Raw genomic sequence first — 24,525 nt, 5'->3', positions numbered from 1 at the left:
CAAAGTGCTCACCACACATCTAGATAAGTTCCTTAGGGGGTCTACTTTCAAAAATGGGGTCACTTTTGGGGGGTTTCCACTGTTTTGGCACATCAGGGGCTCTCCAAACGCGACATGGCGTCCTGTCTCAATTCCAGCTAATTTTGCATTGAAAAGTCAAATGGCGCTCCTTCCCTTCCGAGCTCTGCCATGCACCCAAACAGTGGTTTATCCCCACATGTGGGGTATCGGCGTACTCAGGACAAATTGTACAACAACTTTTGGGGTCCATTTTCTCCTGTTACCCTTGGTAAAATAAAACAAATTGGATCAGAAGTAATGCTGCATTCTGACAAGGTGGCTCTTTTAGTTATTGGTGCAGTCAAAGCAGAAATAAAGTGTTTTATAATTTCGCAAAAATAACTGTCTTTAGCCCTGGAGGCAGGTCTTAACCCCCCTGCTGCACACGCCACACTGCCGTCACTCAAGGCTTCCTTGGCGCCGGGAGCCGCCCCCTCCGCGCTGTTTTCAAGACCTGCCTCCAGGGCTAAAGACAGGTATTTTTGCGAAATTATAAAACGCTTTATTTCTGCTTTGACTGCACCAATAACTAAAAGAGCCACCTTGTCAGAATGCAGCATTACTGCTGCACAAGGTGGCTCTTTTAGTTTATAACGGCTGGAGGGGGTGACAGAGTCCCTTTAAGAGCAAAGAGGCTCCTTCATCAGGCTAGTTTACAAATAAATGAAGAAGAACCCAACATTTAGAAAATGTTTCAAATGGGATAGATGTGTTGATGCCTCCTAAAGATAGGTCAAGTAATAAAATTAAGGTTTTGTACCAGATGGAGAGGTGGTAGGGATGATGACTTAGGAATTTAGTGATCTGGAGTCAGTCTGGTAGAGGTGTGAACTGCATTCAAGCAGTGAGTCATAAATCCAAGTGTTGGATTGAGTCCTTTTGTCAAAGACTGGAACATCGCCATCAGCTTGAATCTCCAGATACTGTGTCCTAGTCCAGAGAAGAGTTTTCCCACAGATGTGTCCAGCTCTTTCCTTATTAATGTGTCTGTGTAGATTCGTCTTTGTCAACCACAAGCAGCCACTAAGCTACGGTAAGTGCCAGAAGCGTAACTATACCAGCTGGGCTCTGAGAACTAGAGGGGCCCCAAAGATCCCTTTTCCCCCATAGGAAAAGTCTATTGCTATTATAGACCAGTGATAGTTGGGGCCCTGTTGGGAATTTTGCATTGGAGCCCACAAGCTTCAAGTTACGCCCCTGCCAAGTGCCTCATGTTTTTAATGTGTACTGAAAAACTGGTGTTCATGTACTAATTCATTGCAGTGTGCTGACCCATAGTGTGCACTGATCCCATAATATCCGGCTCCTGTGCACACAAGTAATATTTCAGACGGTTTGTGTGAAGAAGAATTTCAGCCGACACAAGTCACGTTCATTTTACAGAGCAGGTCCTGTCCCCTGTGTGAATGGGCGCATGTTACCCTCATGTCTACAATTTGCAGATGTGCCAGTTTTAGACCCCGTGCACACCTTGAGTTTTTTTTTATTTTTTACCTCAGTATTTGTAAGCCAAAACCAGGAGTGGGACAATCAGAGGAAAAGTATATTAGAAACACGTCACCACTTCTATATTTATCACCCACTCCTGGTTTTAGCTTACAAATCCTGAGGTAAAAAACTGACCAAATACTCAACGTGTGCACGTGGCCTCAGTATGGTCATGTTAACCCGTCCTAACGATAGGTCCTCAGCTGTAAAAACTTGAAAAATGCCTTTATGACGTTTTAAAAATGTAGCACGTTTCAATGTGATTTTTTTTTTGTATAGCAGAGTGCCTTTTTTTAATGAAACAGTTTTCTTGGAATTATAATATAAAAAAATCAAAGTAGACAACAATTTTCTACTTTGCCCTTAACAAAGATGGCCACCTCCATAATTGTCAATGTTATCCATCTTGTCAACAGCAGGGGGAGCTGGATTATCGCTGACAGGAAGGCGGAGAGAGCCAGCACAGTTAGTGGAGGGCTGGAGGCAGAGAGCAGGTATAGCTAGGCCTGGCTGGGCTCTAATGGTTTCATTGTTTCTAGTTATATGGAGCTGTGATCAGTCTCACATGTGTGCTGTGCAGGACATCATGGAAGCTGAGCTGATAGTAGCAGCACAGAAGGTGGCTGTTACATAGGACTGCAGATCCTCAGAAGCTGTCTGCAGTGTTTTGCAGATTATCTGGTCTAATGATTAGTGAGTAGCCGAGAGTATGCAAACTTTGTCCTGGGTGCGTTCACAAGCAGATAATCAAAGGAAAAAGTAATCGCCACATCAGAAGGGAATATGTTATGGATTATGATACAATATTCTGGATTATAGAATTAAGGTCTATTCACACTTACACTTTTTTGCTGCTGATTTTGCTGTGCTGTGTTATATGCTGATTTAACTCCAAGAATGCCTCTGCATACAGGCCATTTTACTGCGAGATTTACCTGAAAAGGCAGATAAAATTTGGTGGTAAAGGTATGGCAGCTCCGAGGCGGTGCAAAGGCGAGTTCATAATACTTCATATGCTGCGAAACAAGGTATAAAACTTGAAGCCATGCTAGGATTATTTACAATGCTAGAGATGATTAATAGAGCAAAATCTACATGTTTATCAGATGGACGTGATAACAACTTGTGTTATGGTAAATGAGAAAATTTCCATTCACTTACATCCACAAGAGATCTTTAAAATTGTGCGGACCTTATGCACAAAGTAAATTTGTTAGTTGCAAATTTTTTTTTTTTTTTTACAATTTACCTACATTAAAACTGGAAAAGGCGCCTTTAATCTGTGATTGTTTTTTTTTTTTTCTTGTTCTCCAGTACTTATAGTTCCGACGAGATGACCAGTGTGTGTTACCATCTTTATAGATGAGCGGTATTGGATAGTGCTGGTAAGATCAAGCACTTTTGCGATTTACTGCTTAATTAAAATTTGCAGCCGTTCTTGATATATTAACGTTTTTTACTTCACAGTTCGTTGCCTAAGAGACCGACCACCGCTGTCTAGTTTGTAAGCATTAGGGCTCATTTCCACTTGCGAGGAAAACGGATGAGTGCAATCCGATCAAAAATCAGATTGCACTCGGACCAAAGCTATTCAATAGGTGTCTTTTCATTTGCGATTTCTTTTTTTTTTCTCAGCCGAAATCGGACTGAGAAAAAAATCGCAGCATGCTGCTTATTGGTGCGATTCTCGGACGAGACTCGCCAATGCAAGTCAATGGGTGCGAGAAAAAAACGCACAGCACTCGCACCATGCGTATGACGTCCGTTTTTTACAGATCCCTTACCACTCTGTGGCATAGAACACTGTAAATGGTTCTGTAAATGATTGTATAAAAATAGTTGCAGAGAAAAAAAACGGATTGCATACGGATGTAAAACGGATGGTGCGAGTAAAAAACCGCATTGAACTCGCATGACAATCGCATAGTTTTCATCCCTTTTTTTCGGTCCAGATTACGGACCGTTTTTTCTCTCGCAAGGGAGTATGAGCCCTTAAGCTGCAACTGGCAGGGATTAGGAGGTAACATGCATTCCTTCAATCCTGGCCAGCTTCAAAACAGTGTTCCAAAAGCTCCATAGAAAAGAGCTTGTAAACGCTGTGCATATTCAGCTGTTTTTCAGCGGTGGTTGGTCGCCAAGACGACATGCGGTTAAAGAAAACAAGTGTTAATATCTCAAGAACGGCTGAAAATTTTAATAAGCAGTAAATTGCAAAATTGCTTGTATTTACAAGCACTATCCAGCGATACCCATTTTTGTGAAGATGGGAAAAACCCTTTTTTGATGGTAATGCAAATATTATGTACGTGACGTAACAACTGATGTGCATTTATTACAGGTTAAACATGAGCTATTTTGGCCTCAAGGTGGGTTCAAGAAAATTGTGGGATGCAAGGAGGATCCTGGGTGAGCCACGATGGGGGCAAATCCCCTTAATGTTGAGCTATAGATTTATGAGTCAAGCAAAGGATCCACCACTCACAGCGGAAAGGTACAAAGTGTCCCGTCTGCCCTTCACAGAAGTCTCCTTAGCAGATGTCCGGTACTTTCAGGAAATAATTCCTGGTAGAGTTTTCACAGATGAAGGCGACTTGAAAACTCATAACATTGACTGGTTACGAACAGTGAGAGGTAAGGGTTATGTTTTATTTATTCCTCAAAAGGGTTAAATATGGGGCAGCAATTGAAATATCTAATGTCCACAAGTTGTCTGTAGAACGCCATACTAACGCTGTCGCCATCCTGTGGCTCAGTAACAAGGTCATCACAGAATTCCCCCAGTACATGCCTGCTTCATAGCTCAGGCCTGAAGATGGACGCTACTCGCTTGGCAGTCGGGTACAGGAGTTCCTTACTATTGGCAGGACTTAGGAACCGTTTAGCATTTGTAAATATGTAGAAGAACATCTATACAGCACGTACATGTAAGTACATAAGTAATGTTTTTCTAGGTTTTAATAATACTGTTTGTGCATTTTTCAGGTCATGGCAAAGTGCTGGTAAAGCCTCGGACTACAGAAGAGGTTTCTATGATCCTGAAGTAAGTGTTTCTATTTTAGATATGGATATGTTATGAACGCTCTTTTGGCCTATTGTTTTACTCACGTACGAGAAAAGCGGACTGACTTGAGTGTGGTGGTGGTCAGAGTGTAACGTTTTTCCACCTTCTCCTGATAGTCCTTGAAAATTGGAGGCAAAGACTTACACTGCCGATTTTCATCACACCCTTGGATGAAAATTGGACATGCCTCCGCAGACCGAAAAATCGCAGACATGTTAATGTCCCCATAAACTATCTGTGAAAACCACGGATAACACTCGTACAATGATACTGGAGGTCTGAATGCGCTCTAATAATGTATATAGACCCCCCCCACTAATATTATACCACTAGTGTACTAAATGTGATGTGATGTGACAGGCGTGGGGAATCTCAGGCCCGCTGGCCGTTTACGGCTCTCAATGACCTTTTATCCAGCCCCTGGGCTGATTTCCGGTGACTGCAGTGCTTGGGCAGACAGCTGGATTTTGCCGGCTGCCGGCCCATTAATTTCTTCTAGCTCTGTTAGCACATGCACGCAGCGTTCACTTCTGAGCACTGAAGGGCATGCAGTGAAAGATTATGTCCTGACACCAGAGCAGTTAGCACACAATTTGTACGGCCCTCGAAGGATGGTATAAATATCCACAAAGCGCTTGGTAGAAAAAATATAGTATGATTGTATCATGAATGGGTATAAGGTGCCATATACCTGTGTGTGTATGTATTGATGGACTGTCCTACTCTGGTATGAAGTTTATGATGATGTTTCAATTTTAGGCTTTACATGTGGAGATAACTGCTACTAAATATTATTGGTTGTAAGTGTCTTAATGGAAATGTGTCATGAGATAATGACCTATTGGTAAATGTATTATATTTTCCATAACAAAGTGCTATGTCAGTATTAAACTTTTTGAAATTTTGCAAATTTCACACTGATCACAAGGCCTTTAATTAGATTCACATTTCTAGAGTGTAAAGATGACTTTCCAGCAGTCTCATTATCATCACAAACAGGATTACCATGAAAGACAACACTTCTATATACAGTAGATAACACAGGATCCCCCATTCATAACAGAGGAAATCGCAGCTCATCTGCCCTCCTTTACTTCACAATGACTTATGCTCAGATTGGAGCATGCTCAGATAATGCTTCTATTTAATCATTTAGGGTCAGCTTTTAATGTCCGTGTCCACTAAAAAGTACAAGATTAGGACTAGTGGCTAGTGTTATCTGGCAATTGCAATGTTCTCTCTTGGATTTATATGGAAGAACGCTGGTTCTTGAATAGATTTCATAGTCCTAGAATGTTAGAGTTGGATGGGACCTCCAGGGTCATCGTGTCCAACCCCCTGCACAATGCAGGATTCACTAAACCATCTCAGACAGATTTCTGTTCAGCCTCTGTTAGGAGACTTCCATTGAAGAAGTCGTCACCTGACGTGACAGCTTGTTCCACTCATTGATCACCCTCACTGTCAAAGTTTTTTCTAATATCTAATCTGTATCTTCTCCCTTTCAGTTTCATTCCATTGATTCTCGTGTTTCCATGTGCAAATGAGAATAATGATGATCCCTCTGCTTTCTTAGAGAACTCAGATGCAAAATAGGAATTTAAAAGTTTGGCCTTCTCGACATCATTTTTGACCACTTCACTCTTTTCATCCTGTAAAAATCCTATAGCTTCTTTGACTTTTCTTTTGCTTCTGACATTCCCCCAAAATCCTTTTGTACTTCTTTTGACCTCCCAAAAGATTTAGACAACATCATGATTTTACTTTCTGATTCCCCTGTTGCTAAGGTTCACACAGTGATTTCCACACAGTACTTTAAGAAAAAAAGGTGTCTTATGTTTGTCTGTGTTCGATAGTCACAGCCCGAGCACGGACATTAATGTCTGGGTCACTGGTCTCCTGACCTAAACTCAACAGCTTCATACACATATTTGAAGCTGTTGAGTTTGAGTCTGGACACATGGGCCGGTCCGGATGTTGCAAAGTGTGCTCGCGCTGTGAATTTCGGATGTGTGAAACCGGCCTTACCCAGCAATCCCTTTTTTTTTTTTAAATCCAGTTAAAGGAATCCTTATGCGTTGCAACTAGTATCTGATCTGCAGCGAGCTGTTGTACAGCAGGAGGAGCTGATCAAGTTTACATTCATTTTTATGGGAAAATTTTCAGTAAAACTTGCGTGTTTATTAATTGAAATCCCTGATGTTTGTATGTGAGTCCATTGGGCGGTCTTACTAGTGATTGACCGTCTTCCCTGTATGACTCTGTGTGCAGAGATAGCTGTCACTCACTAGCAGGACTGCCCACTGGACTCAAATACGTACAAACACCAGGAATTTCACTGAATAAAATACAAATTATGCAGAATCTTTTCCAGCAATCCTATATATGCTTCTGCTCAGCTTCTTCTCCTTCCCTATGTCATGCTGTCCTGATTAAAACTGTATGTTATGTAGGTTGGAGCTTTGCATTGATCACATTGCACTAAAAACTTTTCCCAACTTATGTGCTGAGGGTAAAGAAATTACGAGTTTAGAAGAGAGAAACAAATCCTGATGTCTACCCTTGACCTTCATTATTATTATATATTATCATTATTCCTTTCCTTCTACCTGCAGGTATTGTAATGAAAGGGGCCTTGCTGTAACTCCTCAGGGAGGAAATACAAGCTTAGTAGGAGGCAGTGTCCCTGTGTTTGATGAGATCCTCATCTCTACTGCTCTCATGGATCAAGTGATCAGCTTCGATGATGTTTCCGGTAAGTGATTCCTCTCTGTACAAGCAGCTAGATCATCCCAAAAATGGTTTCCTAGTTTATCTGTCATAGATTTTGTACCAAGTGGTTGTTACCTATCTAGTCTAATTGAATTAACCCCTTCACACTACAAGATATTTATCACGTCAGGGACTTTGGAGCAGCCTCAGAAGCAAGGCCCACTACGCATAGGGCAGGTGCTGGCTGTCAGTCAGTGCCGCGGCTGGGATATATCCTCCTCTCTGTGCTGTGAGCGATGACTGACAGCTCGCGGCTCCCAGGAGAAATAAAGTTCACCTTTTGAATGCTATTAACCTGCAGATTAACCCTATACATGCTAGTCAATAGCAGTATCTAACCTGACATGTTCCCTAAAATATATACAGGGAAATGCCTAGAGAAATGTAATGCATATTTGGTATCTCTGTATTCAGAAAAGTCTGATCTGTCAAAATAGAACATTACTCTGTCGCCTCATTGGGGGACACAGGACCATGGGTGTTATGCTGCTGTCCACTAGGAGGCGACACTATGCATAATCTGAAAAAGATTAACTGTGGCTCCTCCTGTGCAGTATACACCCCTGGACGGCATCAGCCTTCTCCAGTTTTTGCTTAGTGTCGCATAGGAGGCACACCTAAAATTTTTTACTCCGTTTTTTTTCGACGGATTACAGATGAAGAAAAGTGGGTCTCCTGCGAGACTCCCGGCATGGCTCCTTCCTCGGCCCCCTATTACGGGGTGCCCGGTTGAAGTAGAGATGGCTATTGCCCATGTTTTCCCAATCCCTCGGGTGCTGGTTCGAAGTCGAGACCCCCCCTCCTTCCCCAATTCCTTTTGGTGTCTGGGTTGAGGTTGAGGCGAGGATAAAGCCCCCTGATGGTCACACAGCACCCTCCCTAATCCCCCTCTGGGGGCATTAGGTTGAGACGCCTCAGGTCGGGCCTGTACAGGCAGCATTCTGAAGCTCCCAGCAATGGGCCAGCACACTGCGCCTGCATCCAGGGACCCCAGCCCAGCTGCGGGCTCCTGTCGGGGCCGGGGGGAGTGCAGGCAGGCATGGCACATACAGACACAGGGCTCCCTGCGCCCCTGTCTCTGCGGCAGCACCAGCTCTATACTGCCTCAGGGGGACCCCTCACAGGGCCCCCCCTTCTGCTTACAGCCCCACCGCTATCCTGCCTTTAAATCCGGGGGGGGTCCGGTTCAGAACAGACCCCCCTTCCCCCCCGGACTTCCGCGCCGGCCTGGAGCCTTTCTGGGCATCAGACATCATATTTAGGCCCCGGCTTCGGCCTAGCTGTAGCCACCGCCTCCTCTCTGCCCCCCGGCTCGCCCCCCGGATGACAAATATGACTCTCTACAGTGTCATAAAGGGGGTGGATCGAGACAGATAGGGCGTGTTTTTACACAGCTTTGCCGCCTTTTTCTCAGCTCTCCGCCGCCTTCTCCACCTGCCTCTTCTCCTCGGCGGCCATTTCTACTGCAGCAAGGATTAACCCTGCATCTCCCGGTCAGCAGGACCAGGACTAGGCCAGCCAGTCTCCGGGGGGCACAAGACTGTGGATCTTCGGCGCTGGACCTAGGGACATACTGGTGGGGTCAGATCACAGCTGGGTTGTTTTACTCAGGCTGTGAATCCGTATTACCTATAAGGCTCCTCTATAGGTTTCTCTACCCCTGTAAGGTCCTCTGCAGCCAGCCCTTCTGCACTCTGTGCACTATGCCGGGCTCAAGGTCCAGGAGAACCAGGCAGGACTGCTATTATGCATTCTGTACAGCCTGCAGGACCGCTCTCCCCAGTGGCAATGTAACGCGCTGCCAGGACTGCATCCAGACTACTGCGTCAGAGCCCCAAGAAGCCCCTGCCAATGCCTCGGTGTCACTCAGAGGTCGCAATCTATGACGCAGTCTATAGATAACCAAACCTCCACATTGCTTCAGGCTCTGCAAAGTCATGCCTCGGCTATGACCGCTACCCAATAAAGGGAGAGCTTGACTCAGGAACAGAACGACCTGGCACATCCACGTGTAGGTCAGGACGCAAGCGGACCTATAGGTCAAGTCCATCTGTGTCATCCCATAGCACACGGTCATCCCCTTCTAGGGAGAGACACCGTAGTTCCAAGTCATCTAGACTGTCCCCTTCCAGGGTCAGACAATGCAGATCTACGCAGTCCCCGACCAGAGAAGGCCTCCTCCCCAGCTCATCCAGCAGGGGACGCCTCAGTGATACACAGGATTCGGAAGGCATCTGCGACTCCGACAGACAAGGAAACGGAGGGGTCCCTGATCCCAATCCCCCCCTAGCAATACAGCGCTAGTTGAAGACATAATCTCTTCCATCCATCGGGTGCTGGACATTTCTAATCTGCCACCAGAGTATTTCCTTTGAAGGACCTCTGAAGCCGCCTAAGGTTTTCTCTAACCACCCAGAGTTTAAAGCGATCCTTATCGAGCAGCTTTCACAGCCTGAGAAAAAATTCGCTAATCGCAAATATCTGGAGGCAAGGTACCCTTTCCCACAGAAGGACACCAAGGAATGGACAGATCCACCCGAAGTGGACCCCCCAGTCTCTAGACTAGCAGCACAGACTCCTTTTCACTGCCAGATAGCTCAACCCTCAGGGACGCAGCAGGCCGGCAATTAGAACGCATGGCTCGTTCAATTTTCGAGGCGGCAGGGGCCTCCATGGCTCCCGCGTTCGCTTCAGTTTGGGGTGCCAAGGCCATACTGGCTTGGGCCAAAAATTTATAAGCTGGCCTCCAAGCATCTGCTCCTGAGCTGTCGGACCAAGCGGTTCAAATAGCAGTTGTAGCAGATTACATGCTTCATGCAGCTCTGGATTCAGCAAGGGGCGTAGCAGGGATAGCATCAAACGCCATCACGATTCGGCGTATCCTCTGGCTGCGGAATGGAAAGCGGACGCAGCCTCAAAGAAGTCCCTCACGCACCTCCTGATTCTCAGTGGGTGATTTTTCGGTGAAAAGTTGGACACAATGATATCCAACGCCACTGGGGGGAAGAGTACCTCTCTCCCTCAACTGAAACCTATACGCACTTACAAGAAGTGTAACAAAACCGATTCCGATCCTTTCGGAATTCCTCGGGCTGGTCCGTCTCGCGTCCAGCACAAAATCGTAACCGTTCCCCACACAGGGACAAATCAAGGTCGACGCAAAGGTCGGACAAGACCTGGCAGCTAAAAGCAGGCCAGTCAAAGGCCAAAGGAGGTAAACCCTCGTGACTCACGGACCCCGGAAAACATCCCACCCGTAGGCGGCCGACTTTGCTCTTCCAGCAAGTCTGGATGCCTACTACAGAAGACAGGTGGGTCAGGGAACTAGTGTCTTCCGGATACAAGATAGTGTTCAACCTCCAACCCACCGAACCGAGTCTTCCTCTCTGTTCCCCCAAAACCGCCAGCCAAGGCTCGTGCCTTCCACCAAGCGGTTCCCTCGCTTCTTCAAGCAGGAGTCATAGTACCGGTTCCCACGGCCGGGCGCTTCCGAGGGTTCTACTCCAATCTATTCGTAGTCCCCAAGAAAGGAGGCAGCGTACGGCCCATACTGGACCTAAAACAACTCAACAAATATGTACGGGTTCGTCACTTCCGCTGGAGTCCCCTTCGGTTCATCATTGCGTCCATGGAGAAGGCAGAATACGTCGCCTTCATAGAAATACAAGACGCATACCTGCATATACCAATTGCACCTGCTCGTCAGTTTTCTCAGGTTCGCAATCGACAAGGACCACTACCAGTTCGTGGCTCTTCCGTTCGGACTCGCCACGGCACCCAGAGTGTTTACCAAAGTCATGACAGCCACCATGGACATCCTGCACTCCAGAGGCATAGTAGTCGTTCCATACTTGGATGATCTACTCATCAAGGCTCCCACCTTCAAGGACTGCGAGCTCAGCGTCTCAATCACAATCAACACTGAGTCACATGGGCTGGTTAGTCAACCTACAAAAGTCATCACCAACCCAGAGTCAGTCTCTGACCTTCCTGGGAATGCTATTCAACACCTCCAGGGGTCTAGTGCTCCTTCCCAAGGACAAGGCACTGGCTAGGAGTTCGCACCCTCCTCTGCAAACCCCCTCGATCTCTCTGGTTTGCCATGAGAGTCCTCGGCAGGATGGGGGCAGCAATAGAAGCCGTCCCATTTGCCCTGTTTTTCCTCAGGCCTCTCCAACTAGCCATCCTCAAGTCCTGGGACAAGAACCCTTTCTCTCTCGACAGGGAGTTCTGGCTAATGTCGTCAACCAAGAGGTCCCTGCACTGGTGGCTCAAGCCAACCTCGCTAGCAAAGGGGAAATCCTTTATCCCAAGTCATTGGAAAGTTCTGACCACCGATGCGAGCCTCACAGGGCAAGTGGTCCCCAGTGGAAGCGACCATGCCCATCAACATCCTGGAAATTCGTGCCATCCTCCTGGCATTGAGGGCCTTCCCTCACTTACTGGCAGCCTCTCACATCAGAATACAGTCGGACAATGCCACTGCTGTGGCATATGTGAATCACCAAGGGGGGACCCGCAGTACCCAGGCGATGCGAGAAGTGTCACATATCCTCCACTGGGCGGAGGACACGGGGTCGGTTCTCTCGGCGGTCCACATTCCAGGTGTGGACAACTGGGAAGCAGACTTCCTCAGCCGACAAGGAATAGACTCAGGAGAGTGGTCTCTCCATCCCGAAATTTTTCACCAGATCTGCCATCGCTGGGGGGGGACCCCGGATGTGGACCTAATGGCATCCCACTTCAATGCCAAGGTCTCCAACTTCATGGCCAGAACACGCGATCCGCGGTCGCTCGGAGCAGACGCTCTGGTTCAAGACTGGACCCAGTTCCAGCTTCTGTACATTTTTCCACCTCTCCCCCTGATACCCAGGGTGGTGAGGAAGATGAAGCAAGAGGGCGTTCCAACCATCCTAATTGCACCGCACTGGCCCAGACGTACATGGTACGCCGACATCGTACAACTTACAGCAGACGCCCCCTGGCGTTTCCCCGACCGCCACGATCTTCTATCACAAGGCCCGTTCTACCACCAGAACTCAGGGGCTCTCAATTTGACGGCGTGGCCCTTGAGACCTGGGTTCTAACCCAGGCAGGGCTCTCGCCGGACGTCACTGGAACTATCATCAGGGCACGGAAGCCAGCCTCTACCAAGATTTATTACCGTACCTGGAAAGCTTTCTTTACCTGGTGCGAATCTCGTGGCCAGACCCCACTCCCTTTATTCCCTACCCAAAGTACTTGGTTTTCTCCAATCGGGTCTGGAGGCCAGGCTGTCATTGGGCTCGCTTAAGAGCCAGGTGTCAGCCCTCTCAGTGCTTTCTCAAAGGCGCATTGCTACCAAGCCGCAAGTAAGGACTTTTCTTCAGGGGGTTTCCCGATTGGTTCCCCCCTACAGACGACCACTAGAAACGTGGGACCTCAACCTGGTCCTGACAGCATTGCAGGAACCACCCTTCGAACCCCTTAAGGAGGTCCCGCTCCGCCTTCTCACCCAGAAGGTGGCTTTCCTGGTGGCAATCACTTCGCTACGCAGGGTGTCTGAACTGACAGCACTCTCCTGCAGACGGCCCTTCCTGGCTTTTCACCAGGACAAGGTAGTTCTTCGTACGGTCTCATCCTTCCTTCCGAAGGTTGTGTCCAACTTCCACCTCAATGAGGAAATTTCATTACCATCCCTTTGTCCGGTTCCGGTTCATAGAGTGGACAAGGCTGCATATGCTTGACCTCGTCAGGGCATTGCGTATATACGTGTCTAGGACTGCGTCCTTCCGGAGGTCTGATTCTCTTTTCCTCCTTCCGGAAGGGGGCCACAAGGGTCTGCCAGCTTCCAAAGCTACCCTTTCCAGGTGGATCAAATCCACCATACAAGAGGCCTACCGCCTTAAGAATTCTCCTCTTCCAGCCGGTATTACGGCACACACTACACCAGGCTTCGGCACAACAAGTGTGTAAGGCGGCCAGTTGGACTATCCTACACACGTTTACTAAACACTACAGGGTTTATACCCAGTCCTCAGCGGACGCGAGCCTGGGTAGATGTGTTCTGCAGGCGGCGGTGCCCTAAGTCTGCACAATATTTGTCCATTGCTTCCCACCCAGGGACTGCTTTAGGACTTCCCATGGTCCTGTGTCCCCCAATGAGGCGACAGAGTAAAGGAGATTTTTGTGTACTCACCGTAAAATCTTTCTCTTAGCCTCTAATTGGGGGACACAGCTCCCACCCTGTTGCCCCTTCCGGGCCGTTGTAACTGAGTTCTCATATTGTTTTCTTGAGCTCGTACATAGTTGCCTTCTTACAGGCATAATTATGTTATTCATGTTACGTTCCTCCTAATGCTTTTGCACAAAACTGGAGAAGGCTGATGCCGTCCAGGGGTGTATACTGCAGAGGAGGAGCCACAGTTAATATTTTTCAGATTATGCATAATGTCGCCTCCTAGTGGACAGCAGCATAACACCCATGGTCCTGTGTCCCCCAATTAGAGGCTAAGAGAAAGAGATTTTACGGTGAGTACACAAAAATCTCCTTTTTCGTCATCACAATAATGCACAAAAAATGCAATCAAAACCTAGTATGCGCCCAAAATTGTATATGTAAAACACCAGCTCGCCACACAAAAACAAGCCCCCTGATGGTAATCTAAAACAGCTACAGAGTTAGTTTCAGAAAATGGTGATACAAATCAATATATATATATATATATATATATATATATATATATATATATATATATATATATATATAATATATACAGTTATATGAAAAAGTTTGGGCACCCCTATTAATCTTGAGCTTAATGTTTTTTAAAAATTGGGTTCTTTGCAACAGCTATTTCAGTTTCATATATCTAATAACTGTTGGACACAGTAATGTTTCTGCCTTGAAATGAGGTTTATTGTACTAACAGAAAATGTGCAATCTGCATTCAAACAAAATTTGACAGGTGCATAAGTATGGGCACCCTTATAATTTTCTTGTTTTAAATACTCCTACCTACTTTTTACTGACTTGCTAAAGCACTTTTTTTGGTTTTGTAACCTCATTGAGCTTTGAACTTCATAGCCAGGTGTATGCAATCATGAGAAAAGCTACTTAAAGTGGCCACTTGCAAGTTGTTCTCCTGTTTGAATCTCCTCTGAAGAGTGGCATCATGGGCTCCTCAAAACAACTGTCAAATGATCTGAAAACAAAGATTATTCAACATAGTTGTTCTGGGGAAGGATACAAAAAGCTGTCTCAGAGATTTAACCTGTCAGTTTCCACTGTGAGGAACATAGTAAGGAAATGGAAGAACACAGGTACAGTTCTTGTTAAGGCCAGAAGTGGCAGGCCCAGAAAAACATCAGAAAGGCAGAGAAGAAGAATGGTGAGATCAGTCAAGGACAATCCTCAGACCACCTCTAGAAAGCTGCAGCATCAACTTGCTGCAGATGGTGAGTGACATCGGTCAACTATACAACGCACTTTGCACAAGGAGAAGCTGTATGGGAGAGTGATGCGAAAGAAGCCGTTTCTGCAAGCATGCCACAAACCGAGTCGGCTGAGGTATGCAAAAGCACATTTGGAGAAGCCAATTTCTTTTTGGAAGAAGGTCCTGTAGACTGATGAAACCAAGATTGAGTTTTTTGGTCATACAAAAAGGCGTTATGCATGGTGGCAAAAAAACACAGCATTCCAAGAAAAACACTTGCTACCCACAGTAAAATTTGGTGGAGGTTCCATCTTGCTTTGGGGCTGTGTGGCCAATGCCGGCACCGTGAATCTTGTTAAAGTTGAGGGATGCATGGATTCCTCTCAGTATCAGCAGATTCTTGACAATAATGTTCATGAATCAGTGACAAAGTTGAAGTTACGCAGGGGATGGATCTTTCAGCAAGACAATGATCCAAAACACCACTCCAAATCTACTCAGGCTTTCATGCAGAGGAACAATTACACTGTTCTGGAATGGCCATCCCAGTCCCCAGACCTGAATATCATTGAACATCTGTGGGATCGTTTGAAGAGGGCTGTCCATGCTCGGCGACCATCAAACTTAACTGAACTGGAATTGTTTTGTAAAGAGGAATGGTCAAAAATACCTTCATCCAGGAACCAGGAACTCATTAAAAGCTACAGGAAGCGACTAGAGCCTGTTATTTTTGCAAAAGGAGGATCTACTAAATATTAATGTCACTTTTCTGGTGAGGTGCCCATAGTTATGCACCTGTCAAATGTTGTTTGAATGCAGATTGCACATTTTCTGTTAGTACAATAAACCTCATTTCAAGGCAGAAACATTACTGTGTCCAACAGTTATTAGATATATGAAACTGAAATAGCTGTTGCAAAAAAAACAATTTTTATAAAACATTAAGCTTAAGATTTATAGGGGTGCCCAAACTTTTTCATATAACTGTGTGTGTGTGTGTATATAATATATATATATATATATATATATATATATATATATATATATATATATATATATATATATATATATATATATATATATATATATATATATATATATATATATATAATATGAGAAATTCTGAAATTTTTGTAAAACCAATTTAATGGTGACTCCCCTGTCCCATAAAAAAAACCCTTAGTCTTCATTTGTCTGTCAGTACAAAAATAAAATAAAGTTATAATAAGGAGAGGGAAAAGCTTTTAAGAGTCAAAAATGTAAATTGGCTGCAGGGGGAAGGGGTTAATCTATGGGGAGAGTAGAGCAATCTGGAGCAGGGATAGCAGTCACACCCAGATTCTAGTCTCTGAAGGGGCTTTAAGACTCTTTGGTCACTTAGGAAAAGGCAGTAGTATAAATAAGTTGGTTGTGTTACGGGAAGCTTTATTGTACATCTGTGTTGTGTATTTATGTTTTAGGTGCCCTCGTGTGCCAGGCAGGCTGTGTTTTAGAGTCGCTGAACCAATATCTAGGAGAACGGGGTTACACCATGCCGTTAGATCTAGGAGCAAAGGGAAGCTGTCACATAGGGGGCAACTTGGCAACAAATGCTGGTGGTCTCAGACTTCTGCGATATGGATCCTTACGAGGGACAGTCTTGGGACTAGAAGCCGTAAGAGATTTTAAGAGGAGTTTCGTACAGTAGGAACCTTCTTCTTTTCCTTTTTAGAGTTTTTCTTTGTCCTTTTTATTAGGTCCTTCCTGATGGCTCTGTCCTGGACTGTCTCAACTCTCTGCGCAAGGATAACACGGGCTATGATCTGAAGCAGCTGTTCATTGGCTCCGAAGGAACATTAGGCATCATAACCGCTTTATCCATTTTGTGCCCACGCAAACCCAGCGCGGTAAACGTGGCCCTGTTAGGTAAGGGGTTTTATTCCATAACTTTACTTATGATGTTTTATATATTTTTGATTAATCACCATTTTGATATCATCATGTCAAAGGAACATGACTCTACATAACAAATCTAGGGAAGAAGCCATATGCAAATCCAACTGAAAGTGTACTGAGGGCGTGTCCATATAATGAGAAGAAACCCTCAAAGTGCACTGACACGCCCACATTGCACTTCCAATCTCATTTGCACATGACTTCTACGCTAGACTTCTCATAACTGGGACATCGGATCTCTACAAAAAAGTATCAGCTTAACAGACACTTGTCCCCCAATAAAACTATCTCACTATATCCATATGTTAACACATCTTTTCCAGGTCCCTTTAAGAAAATACCAATGTAATGTGGAGCAGTCAAATTAAGAGAACTTAAAACAAAAAAAAAAGTTTTGAAATTCCTTATTAGGGATTTCTGAACATTACAGAGGCTGCCCCTCCTCTAATTAACCTCTATTCTGAAGTAAAATTGTATGTTTTCCTTTTAGGACCACATGTTTATTTGGAATTTTTTGAGCGAATCTGCTACAAATTCCTTTTTAATAAAACAAACAAAAAAATGCTTGGGAAAACTAAATGGGATTAGTGAAAATGGACAATGTCATCTTACCATTTTAGCTAAATCTCACCTCTCGTATCTTTTTTATAAGGGGCCAGGTAGTGTTGGACTCGTGCTTTCTGCCAGGTTCTTATATGGCCTCATTCACACATCAGTTTTTTTCTACGTATGAAAAAAATGTACCCAGTTTCATATCATCAGTTTGGTGCAATTTTGTTTTAGAAGTTGAAGTTTCTCCACCCCGTCCTACGTATCTATCAGTCCCTGAATATTGCACCGCTCTCGGATGGTATTCGAGCTCTGTCTGATTTTTTTTTTTCACGTACTTGTAGACTTGCCTTGCTCGTGGATGTCTCCTGTTTTTGATTGTTCAGTGAAAAATGACGGACCTGTGAACAGCCCTATTTACAGGGATAGTTACATGATAACACTTGTGCAAGAAGAACTGATGTGTGGATGAGGCCTAAGACTATTTCTTATAAGTTGACTGAGCAATTTACAAAAGTTTACCACGTTGTTGTACGCTATTATTTTTTTCATTGGGTTTAAGTCATTAATCAGATGTTTATCAAATATTGCTTATTACACTTTTCTCCAGGATGTGAACATTTCAGTAAAGTTCTGCAGGTGTTTACACTGTGCAGAGATCAACTTGGAGAGATTCTGTCTGCTTGTGAGTTCATGGATTCCGAGTCCATGAGGATGGTGCAAACTCATCTGAAACTTATTAATCCTTTACCAGGTCGGTAATGGTAACTCATTCACCGGTGGCGATATTGGGTGTAAATGACATCGGATTAATGTGGGTATGTTTTGACTGCAGACAATGCATTCTACGTATTGGTAGAGACTTCTGGATCCTGTGGAAAGCATGATGAAGAGAAACTCAATATATTTCTGGAGAAGGCAATGGACTCCGGATTTGTGACTTCAGGAACAGTAGCAACCGACCAGGGTAAAATAATGGTATGGTCATAATCTGTAGCATTGAAGGCGAATATATATAATATATATGTCATTGTTTGTTTTATATGCACAAATCGTGGTTTATCCATGTTTGCCCTTAAATTAGCTCAATTAATATATGAATATAGTAATATGTAGTGTATATAGAACGTCCCTATATCGTGCTGTATGGACTAGAGTATACAAATTGGCTACAGTCCCTGTCCTTCAGATCTCAATATAAGGACTAAAGTTTAACTTGGTAAAGTTATGAGAAGATTCTTGTCCCACATGTGTGTTTGGTGGAGTAGGGGGCTATCAAGCCTGTGTTCTGGGTTCTAGAGTTGTGTCACATTAATAAAAAATATTGTTTGCAACTTATATTGGAGAGAAGCAGGGTCATGTAGGCAGCTATAGGGATTTTATGTATGACTCTGTAGATGGGGGGCACCAAATGTGCACAAATCATAAAATGAGTCACACGTATGGGGCTGTAAACTTCTAACGATAATGGTAAATTAGCATAATGGTTTCCATGTGAAAAAGCCGGCACCCTAAAGGGGTTGTCCACTACTTTGATATTGATTACCCATCTGTAGTATGGGTCCTCAGTATTCGACTGATGGGGTCTTACACCTGGCACCCCTGCTGATCAGTGGCTATCGGCTCCACTGGCCGGGTGTATGTATGATGTATGTAGAGCTCAGCTCAATATGTAGTGGCCATTGCCAAGTGTATGGTGATGTGCTGTTCAGCTCCATTCAGCGCTTACATCCGACCACCTCAGGAACAGACAACAGATAGTCGATGCTGGTGTTGGAGCCCCCAACTAATCTTATATTGATGACCCAAGTAATTGACAACACCTTTATCTAAGGCGTCACAGATAAACAGGACTATATGTAATAGACAGGTGAAACGTATAGGTTTATCTTAAAGGAGGTGCGGTCACAAAGTTACATATATTCTGATATATGTTGGTGGATTTTGGCTGCCTCCACTGCATGCACACTGCAAAAAAATTGATAGTGCTTATCTAGCATTTATAAAAATGGTGCATCTTCGTACTCTACTGTTAACCTTGCAGCACTGTGTTCCATTATACCAAGGGCAACATGGCGTTTGTACGCTCTCCTTGTGTTTGCTTGAGTTTTCTCTGGGTTCTTTGGTTTAAAAAACCAAACATGTTAAAAAATGTTTAATAGGTTTATTCAGTTCTATAAAATTGACTTTAGTCAAGCCACCACCCTTAGCTGCTTTATTACCAGTCCAGTCCATAGACCTCTAGCTAAGACCGCAACTCCCCCTCCATATGTAAGGAATAATACTTTCTATACTTCTGGTATATGGTGCTGTCCAGTCTGATGGGTGTCTTTGTCCTTTTCTCGGCACTTCCTCAATCCCTCCACCAACCTTCCCCCTGGCTTGATTGATATGGATGACACATCCTATGTTATCCACAGAATGATGCAGATCTTGTGGAGATGAAGCACAGGCCGGTGTAGGCATTTAATGCTCTGCGCAACTGAGGGCAGAGCAAAGTCCTGTACTGAGCGTGTGTCGGCACCAATTCCACTTCTGGGTTAATGGCTTCTGGTGCATCATAGGACTTTATTCTGCCCTTGGTAGAACAAAGCATGAAGCGCTAGCACAGGCCTGAGCTTCGGCTGCGTAGGTACAAGATTCACGGTGATCTGTGGAAGACATAGGACTCGTCATCAATCAAGCCAGGAAGACAGCAGCTACAGGGATTGAGGAGGCGAGGAGAAAAGATCAAAGGTGCCCTTTGGACTGACCGCACCATATGCCAGAAGTATAGAAGATATTTTTTGGCATATGGAGGGGGAGTTTGGGGGCTTAGATGGACTGCAGGAATAGAGCAGCTGGGGTGGTGGCTTTAGTTTAAATTGGGAAAACCTGGTGACAGGTTCTATTTAAATTACTTTTTGTTTGTTCTTGTTTTTTTCCTCAGTATTTCACTTTTTTTCTCTTCACACAGTCCCTCTGGGCCTTACGGGAACGTATTACGGAGGCTCTAGCCCTTGATGGTTACGTCTTCAAATATGACCTATCGATGCCTGTGGAGAAACTGTATGCACTTGTTGAAGAAACAAGGGCTCGTGTTGGGTCCTCTGCTCTGGGTGTAGTTGGTTATGGACATTTAGGTGAGATAACACGCTGCAGTAATTTTTGGGGTGACAGATTTTTTATGTGTACTTAAAAATTTGCCTAGTCACTTAAGTTTTAGCCATGAAAAGAATCCTCTGTATGGGTAATTACTTTGGACATGGCTACATCACTTTTCTTATAGAACAGGGAAATGTGACATTGATGATGACCACACATGGATCAGCCAGTGGCCATACTGTGTCTTTGTATGTTAGATGATTCACCATCTGTTGTTTTTGGTGGGAACTTTATCTGCCTATTGTAACCATGGCGCCTTGACAAAAAAAAAACCCTGACTTAGTCAGGGCCGGCGTTAGCGGCAGGCAGACTAGGCTCTGTCTAGGGCCCCTGCTCCCCAGGGGCCTCCAGCCAGTGGCGTGTCACTAATGGCAAAAAACAAAAATGGTTGCACTCAATTGAGTTAAAGCATGTCAATGTGAAATACATGAAATGGGAATAGCAAAATGGCTTTTGAAATTTAGGAAAAATACACATGAGACGTTAAGCACAAAATTTGGCCAAATAGTGTGAGCCCATCAACCATCGTCAAGGTAATCTCATGAATCTGATGGGTCCCTGACCTAACTGCCCAGTGTGAACACTTACATATGGCTAATATCTGAATGCATGGGTGAATATAAACACCTCTCTTGGTAAAGCCTGCATTTATGGGTTTGTCGGAACCGGATGTGATTAAATGTAGTTAAAATCGCCACATGGTGAAGGGCAGAGTGCTCAGTCAGAAAGCTTAGCGTATAAATAACAGATACACCCATAGGTGAGGAGAGGAGAGAGCGTCAGATAACGCTCTTTCCCCCATCATTCCCCTCTGCCTCTGACACTGTGGGTGTGTGATGACGCCACTTCATCGCGCATCCACTCTGTGCCGGGCAGTGCAGCCGCTGAGACCAGAGCCGAGTCGGGAGCAGCACGGGGAGCGAAGATGAGAGGTGAAGATTGTGTTTTTTTTTGTTTTTTTTAATATATCAGTGAGTGAGTACTGGACTGTGGGGCTGTATTATATTCTGAGGGGGCTTGCATCATACTCCGATGGGGCTACATTATATTTTATGGGGAGGTGGACTGTATTATATTCTATGGGGGCTACATTATATTCTGTGGTGTTGCTGTATTATATTCTATGAGGGGGTTGCATGATACCCTATGATGGGGCTACATTGTATTCTATGGGGGGCTGCATTATAATTTAAGGGGTGGCTTCATTATACTGTATGAGGGGCCTACATTGTGTTCTATGTGGGGGCTGCATTATACTACATGAGGGGGGCTGCATTTTATTCTGTGGGGGTCTGGATTATATTCTGTGGGAGGGTGCATTATACTCTGAGGGTGCTACATTATATTCTATGGGGGCTGCATTATACTATGAGAGGGGCTGCATTATATTCTATGGAGGGGCTACATTATACTATATAAGGGGACTGCATTATATTCTATGGGGTGCTACATTATAGTCTATGGAGGGGCTGCATTATACTATGAGGGGGTCTGCATTATATTCTATGGCGGGGCTGCATTATGCTCTATGGGGAGGCTGCATTATACTATATGGGGGCTGCATTATACTGTATCGAGGACTATGGGGAATACATTATACTATATGAAGAACTATGGGGTGCATTATACTATGGGAAGTGAATTTTACTACATGGAGGACTATGGGGTGCATTATACTATTTGGAGCACTATGAGGAGTGTATTATACTATATGGAGGACTGAGGGGTGTATTATACTATATGGAGGACTATGAGGAGTATATAATACACTCTTCATAGTCCTCCATATAGTATTATGCTATATGGAAGACTATGGGGAGTGCATTATACTATATGGAGGAGTGTATTTTACTATAAGGAGGACTATAGGGAGTGTATTATACTATATGGAGGACTATAGGGAGTGTGTTATACTATACGGAGAACTATGGGGCACATTATATGGAGGACTATGGGGTGTGCATTATACAATATGGAGGACTGTGATGCACATTATACTATATGGAGGACTATGGGGTGTATTATACTAGACAAGCAAAATGGTGTATATTCATCGAGTGATTGGATTGTTTATGCTGGAACAAAAATCATTGTTCTCAGCAGCACATCGCTTGGTGAAAACTGCAGATGTGCTGCGGATAACATGATACTGTATGGGGACAGATTGATCTATTAGTGATTGTCCTGTCCCATCATTATTCCTCAACTGGTGGAAATAGGCTGGGAAACAAGTGTAAAACGACTTCAATATTGTCGATCTCACTCATTTAGCTGCCTGAACTCGGCGCACATAAATACAGCCAAAATATTTCTGTGTGATGTGCATTTAGCATGTTAGCATTTGGGGCCCCATTTTAAAGTTTTGCCTGGGCCCCACTTTGCCTAAAACCGGCCCTGCTTATAGTATACCTGATGTATTGGAAACTGCATCACTTTTCAAGTTATCAGTTTTTAGTATAATTAGCCATCGACAAAGATCTGATAGATTTTTTTCACATGTTTGTTCTACAGGTGATGGAAACTTGCATTTAAACATCACAGCAAAGTCTCACACTGACGCCTTACGGTCAGCCCTGGAGCCTTTTGTGTATGAATGGACCTCTAAGCACCATGGCAGTATCAGTGCTGAGCATGGACTGGGATTCAAAAAGAGGGACCACATTTATTACAGCAAGTCCAGAGGAGCGGTACACATCATGCAGCAGCTTAAACAAATGCTGGACCCTAAAGGCATTATGAACCCATACAAGACAATCCCCCCAGCTGACTGATCAAACCACCAGCATTTACATTAGCACTGAACGTGTTAGCGGATACAATGAAATTAGATGACGGTTTCCTGATCTTTCAATATATTTTTATAATGTATACACAGAATTATTGTACATAATGTGTATAGAAGGCTTAAATAACAATTTTTCCAGGGTTAGGTTATTATTGACCATAAACCCTAGACACTGTTATTAACTTAAAGGGATTTTCCCACAAACAAAGTACATTTTAAGTAATACATTTTGGAATAATAATAATTGGCACAATTTGATGTGTTAAAAAATGTTCTTATGCTGAGATAATCTTATAGCTGTGCCCCTGCTGTGTACTGTGTAATGGCCGTGTCTGACCGTGCAGGAACATGGTCTGATCATACCACAGCTCCTGAGCAGAGGAGGAAGCAAAAGAGAGTACACAGACAGGACAGCACGGGATCACAGATGATTCTTTTTGTGAGGTAAAACATTTACCAGCCTGTTTTTAAGCAAGATTTTACCTCACAGATAGAATCCGCTACGATCCCATGCTATGCTCTCTGTATACTCTTTTGTGCCCTCCCCTGCCCAGGAGATGTGGTATGATGAGATCTTGTCCTGCATGGTCATTCACGGCCATTACACAGTACACAGCAGGGGCACATTTATAAAATTATCACAGCATAGGAACATTTTATTTAACCACATCCAATTGTGGAAATTATTATTATTCAAAGATCCTTTGATTAAAATTAACTTTGTTTTGTGGAAAAAACCCTTTAAGGAGAATATGGTATGATATTGATGCTGCTCTAACCACATACAGAATAAAATACCAAAACGTTTGCACATTACTACAAATTGTGATCACAGTTTTAATTAGAGCTCCGCTTGGGGGTCCTTTGTGCCCTAATAGCCCCTGTCACAAACAAACCAAGTTAGCTTGGTTGACTATCCATTGATTATTAATAAGATTTTTTTAAAGACTGCTATTTTATTCAATCAAGCAATAAAAAGAAAAAAATTAGATTCCACTAAACCCTTTGTGCAAATGGATGTATCGGCATGTCCACGGAAGATTCAGCATGTGTGGAGGAGGCTCAGGATCTGTGCTTGGTTCACACGGGTGGAGGAGGCTCGGAGCTGAACTTGGTTCATACAGGTGAAGAAGGCTCGGGAGCGGAGTTTGGTCCACACGGGTGGAGAAGGCTTAAAGGAAACCTGTCACCCCTAAAATCGAAGATGAGCTAAGCCCACCGGCATCAGGGGCTTATCTACAGAATTCTGTAATGCTGTAGATAAGCCCCCGATGTACCCTGAAAGATGAGAAAAAGAGGTTAGATTATACTCACCC

At 44.3% G+C, this 24,525-nt stretch overlaps 1 protein-coding gene across 8 annotated transcripts; it reads left to right on the top strand.

The window, feature by feature from the left end:
- The first annotated feature begins 752 nt into the window (after nucleotides 1–752).
- D2HGDH (D-2-hydroxyglutarate dehydrogenase) lies at nucleotides 753–24,210 on the top strand. Of its 8 annotated transcripts, none has more exons than XR_013221942.1 (11): nucleotides 753–1,093; nucleotides 3,887–4,179; nucleotides 4,531–4,588; nucleotides 7,225–7,364; nucleotides 16,257–16,450; nucleotides 16,533–16,701; nucleotides 17,891–18,034; nucleotides 18,116–18,258; nucleotides 20,237–20,402; nucleotides 22,936–23,456; nucleotides 23,829–24,210. XR_013221942.1 is itself a non-coding variant. In XM_077290957.1 (10 exons), the coding sequence occupies exons 2-10, from the start codon at nucleotides 3,894–3,896 to the stop codon at nucleotides 23,193–23,195; spliced, it is 1,560 nt and encodes a 519-aa protein (XP_077147072.1). In that variant the 5' UTR covers nucleotides 942–1,093; nucleotides 3,887–3,893; the 3' UTR covers nucleotides 23,196–24,210. The 8 variants fall into 8 exon arrangements, 5 of the variants coding, with proteins under 5 accessions (XP_077147072.1, XP_077147071.1, XP_077147074.1 ...); XR_013221941.1 differs by lacking the exon at nucleotides 753–1,093 and adding an exon at nucleotides 1,924–2,042; XR_013221943.1 differs by lacking the exon at nucleotides 753–1,093 and adding an exon at nucleotides 2,077–2,241.
- The last annotated feature ends 315 nt before the right edge of the window (nucleotides 24,211–24,525 follow it).

Source organism: Ranitomeya variabilis, chromosome 2 (assembly GCF_051348905.1).
Source record: "Ranitomeya variabilis isolate aRanVar5 chromosome 2, aRanVar5.hap1, whole genome shotgun sequence".
Classification (NCBI taxonomy): domain Eukaryota; kingdom Metazoa; phylum Chordata; class Amphibia; order Anura; family Dendrobatidae; genus Ranitomeya; species Ranitomeya variabilis.
This window is presented reverse-complemented; position numbering and strand designations above follow the sequence as displayed.